Raw genomic sequence first — 4,433 nt, 5'->3', positions numbered from 1 at the left:
ACTCGTTATGATATTTAATTTAATTTAACATATTTTTAATTTAATTAAAAGATTGGATTTTATATTAGACTTGATGATGATTATATATATAGGTCGAGATGGAGCGTAAGGAAACTATACCTAAATGCATAACTATTTTGTAACAACCCATATCATTCTTAACCTTTTTTATTATTATTGCATACAGTACCTATTATACTCTTATCATTTTATAGTAGATTTAAGTTATTATCATTAAGCTATTTCATTTATTTCATGCATTATATATCTATATATATGAACATAAAATGAGTAAACTTTATTATTATTTTTTTTTACTTTCATTTAGTCTTGTATTAACTCATGTTAGTTTTATATTTTGTTTTTAAAGAAAAAATTTAAAATTTAAAAGGTTTATATAATAATTAAATTTAAAAATAAAATCAAAATCCAACTAATTTGATTTGAAGTTTGAATTACTTCCTAAAAAATTGAAGCAGCCTAAGAACCCTATTGTTTGTGGTTTTTTAAAAAGTTTATTTAAAAGTTTTTTTATAAATTATATTCGTACTTCGTAACTGATTTTCACATTCAACTAGCATAGTTATTATAAAAATCAATAAACTCTCCTTAAAAGCATCAACTTTATTTGCTTCAATCATCAGGTGCTTGTCTTCTCCTAACAATTATTGCCACGTGAGAGTGATGGAAAAATTGATCAAATCTCTCTTCCAATGCTTCTTTACACGACGAATGAGGTAAGTTATATTTTGTTTTTCTATGGAGTAACACAAAATAGCACCGAGAATTTTTCCTTTCTCATTTTTTTAAATTGTTTTATACTTAATTGTCAGGAAATCTCAAATACGAAAGTCTTGTTTTGCCAGTCTTCCGGTGGATGTAATTACTGACATCTTTGTCAGACTTCCTATAAAATCTGTTCTCATTTGTAGATGTGTTTGCAAGCATTGGAACACATTTATTTCTGATCCAAATTTTGCCAAGTTACTCTTTACTTATACACCTCCTGCTATCATGATCCGACGGCGCTGTTATTCAAGAATCTTTCATCTTGTTGAATATGACCGAATTGAATGGCATGAAAGGAGAAACAATCTATTCTGCCTCAGTTTGTTTGAAGTCCTGGAACCCAATAATAATAGCAGCATAAAACTTGATCCTAAATTTGAGATTTTTCTCCCTAATCCCAAATCAACTCAGAGTAGAAGAGTTCCTCCTCTTCATGTGCGTTCTTGTAATGGTCTTTTTTTCATGAGTTCTTCAAAGGAAAGTGACTTTTCATTTGTTTGCAACCCAATAACAGGTGAGTTCGTAAGACTTCCAAAACAACCTCCAATCTTGACACCCTGCGAGCAAATATATTGGAGTTTTGGTTTTCACCCAAAAACAAACCAATACAAGGCAATGAGAATCCATATTTTTAAACAAGATCATCGTATGGTTATTGAAATGCACACAGTTGGAACATCGACATGGATAAATATTGAGGTAGATTATCCCAAGTATTTGACACATGTGTTCAAACATCCTACTTATTTTAATGGGGCACTTCATTGGATTTGTAGAGATGCTGATAGAAATGCCTCAATATGGGCTTTCGATTTTGACACAGAACAGTTCCAATTCTTTTCTAACACGCCCAAGGGTCAAAGCAAAGGCACAATATTAAAATTTAGGGATTCTCTTTGCTTCATAGATTTTAATGATCAGCTTATTTCAATGTGGATGATGAAAAGATATGGAGTTGGAGAATCTTGGATTCCCATTTTCCAGTATTCCGTAATCACAGCTCAGTTACCTGGTTGCATGGCGTACCTTGATCGTGAAAATCAAGAGTTTATGATTTTTGGGACTCCTTGGCATGATTTCAAGGTTCATGGCAAGTTTCAAGTGCTTGGCCATGTTCCTACCCTTATCCCACTGAAAAATATTATCATCGGAGATAATGTGGAGGTGCAGAATATTTATTCATTGGATAATCCAAATTGAGGAGTTTTACTATTTGTTAGTTGTATTTGATTTTTCTTTATTAATAGCAAATTTCTGCCTCATTGCTTTAGATTCACATTATAATATTCACATCTTATTTGGTTGCTTAATTATTGTTTTAGTTATTTAATAGTAAAATTTTTTTCTAAACTATTATAATTTAAAATATAATTTAAATTAATTCAATTTAATTTATAATCACTGTCCTAATTTTATTGGTTTAATCACCTTTCACGAAAAAAAATTTTGAATATTAAAAAAATAAAGAACTAATTTAAATTCACAAACTAATTTTTTTAAAAAAAAGCAATTTAATGTTTTTACAAAATATTTTTTTACAACAATGCACTCTCTACACTAAAAATCAATTTTTATGTATTTGTATATGTAGATACATTTTTTTTATTAAATAATCAGTTATCAAAATAATCAAATTTATTTACGAACATTATGATGAAATTATTTTATAAAATGTAAAATTTGTATTTTAATATAAAATAGTTAATTAGAGATTGATTTTTAGTATATTGATAGCATGATTATATAATTATATGTTGACCGCCATTATTATAAGATTAAAATATAAAATATAAAAATGTTAGATGCACAATAAAATTTGATCACCAAATTAATTATCATATATTTATATATAATATAATATATATATAAATATGTTGTTCAACTCATTTTTAATGCATATTATATATATATATTATAAATAATTTTTTTAAACTGATTTTTTATAAACTAATTAATTAAATTTTATTTTATTAGGCTGTTCTAGGATTTGGATCCTTTGACAACTTTTAATATTTTTTTAGAGTATACCTAATTTTATCAAAATAATCATATTTTTAATGAATATATATAATGGTATAAGATAAATTTTATTTTTATTAGAATACCTTTACTAGCATTTGGATATTTGTAAACAAAGATAATAATTTATCCATAAACAAAAACCAATTGCAACAAATCCATACACATTCCTCAACAACTTTTCCTACCTTCACGCATGTTCCCTATTCTTTAGCTTCAGTAACCCGCCCTCAATTTTCCTTGTTGGCGCACAATCCTTTATCCAAATTACTACCCATTGCACCACTTCTATCTTGGCATAACCGGCACTTCCTTGAAAATCCAAGCAGGCATAACAACCCTATTTAACATGTTTTCTGGTGAGCCTCAGGTTAGTATATATATTTTTTTACTTGCTATGGTATTAATTTTAGTTTAGGTTAGTTTATACTTTTTACTCGTTATGATATTTAATTTAATTTAACATATTTTTAATTTAATTAAAAGATTGGATTTTATATTAGACTTGATGATGATGATATATATAGGTCGAGATGGAGCGTAAGGAAACTATACCTAAATGCATAACTATTTTGTAACAACCGATATCACTCTTAACCTTTTTTTTTTATTATTGCATACAGTATCTATTATACCCTTATCACTTTATAGTAGATTTAAGTTATTATCATTAAGCTGTTTCATTTATTTCATGCATTATATATCTATATTTATAAAACATAAAATGAGTAAACTTGAATTTTTTTGTTTACTTTTATTTAGTCTTGTATTAACTCATGTTAGTTTTATATTTTTTTAAAGAAAAAATTTAAAATTTAAAAGATTTATATAATAATTAAATTTAAAAATAAAATCAAAATTAAGTAATTTGATTTGAAGTTTGAATTACTTCCTAAAAAATCGAAGCAGCCTAAGAATCGTATTGTTTGTGGTTTTTTAAAAAGTTTATTTAAAAGTTTTTTTACAAATTATATTCGTACTTCGTAACTAATTTTTACATTCAACTAGCATAGTTGTTATAAAAATTGAAAGCATCAACTTTATTTGCTTCAATCATTAAGTGTTTGTCTTCTCCCAACAATCATTGCCACGTGAGAATGATGGAAAAATTGATCAAATCTCTCTTCCAATGCTTCTTTGTACGACGGGTGAGGTAAGTTATATTTTGTTTTTCCATGGAGTAACACAAAATAATACCGAGAATTTTTTCTTTCTCTTTCTCTAAATTATTTTATACTTAATTGTCAGAAAATCTCAAATACAAAGGTCTTGTTTTGCCAACCTTCCGATCGATATAATTATTGACATCTTTGTCAGACTTCTCATAAAATCTATTCTTATTTGTAGATGTATTTGCAAGTATTGGAACACATTTATTTCTGATACAAATTTTGCTAAGTTACTCTTTACTTATACACCTCCTACTATGATGATCGGACGCTGGAATTCAAGAATCTTTCATCTTGTTGAATATGACCGAATTGAATGGCATGAAAAGAGAAATAATCTATTCTGCCTCAGTTTGTTTGAAGTCCTGAAACCCAATAATAGTAGCAGTATAAAATTTGATCCTAAATTTGAGATTTTTCTCCCTAATCCCAAATCAATTCAGAGTAGAAGAGTTC

General features: G+C 27.1%; 1 protein-coding gene across 1 annotated transcript; it reads left to right on the top strand.

Moving 5' to 3' along the window:
* The first annotated feature begins 699 nt into the window (after positions 1-699).
* LOC148554497 (putative F-box protein At1g60370) lies at positions 700-1,989 on the top strand. Its single transcript, XM_088490348.1, has 2 exons — positions 700-737; positions 834-1,989. Exons 1-2 carry the CDS (start codon positions 733-735, stop codon positions 1,987-1,989), a joined length of 1,161 nt encoding a protein of 386 aa, XP_088346474.1. The 5' UTR covers positions 700-732.
* Positions 1,990-4,433: the final 2,444 nt, after the last annotated feature.

The sequence above is a fragment of the Arachis ipaensis genome, chromosome B6 (genome assembly GCF_059453495.1).
Source record: "Arachis ipaensis isolate K30076 ecotype BB chromosome B6, ASM5945349v1, whole genome shotgun sequence".
Lineage (NCBI taxonomy): Eukaryota > Viridiplantae > Streptophyta > Magnoliopsida > Fabales > Fabaceae > Arachis > Arachis ipaensis.
The sequence above is the reverse complement of the archived record's forward strand: the minus strand, read 5'-3'. Positions and strand labels throughout refer to the sequence as shown.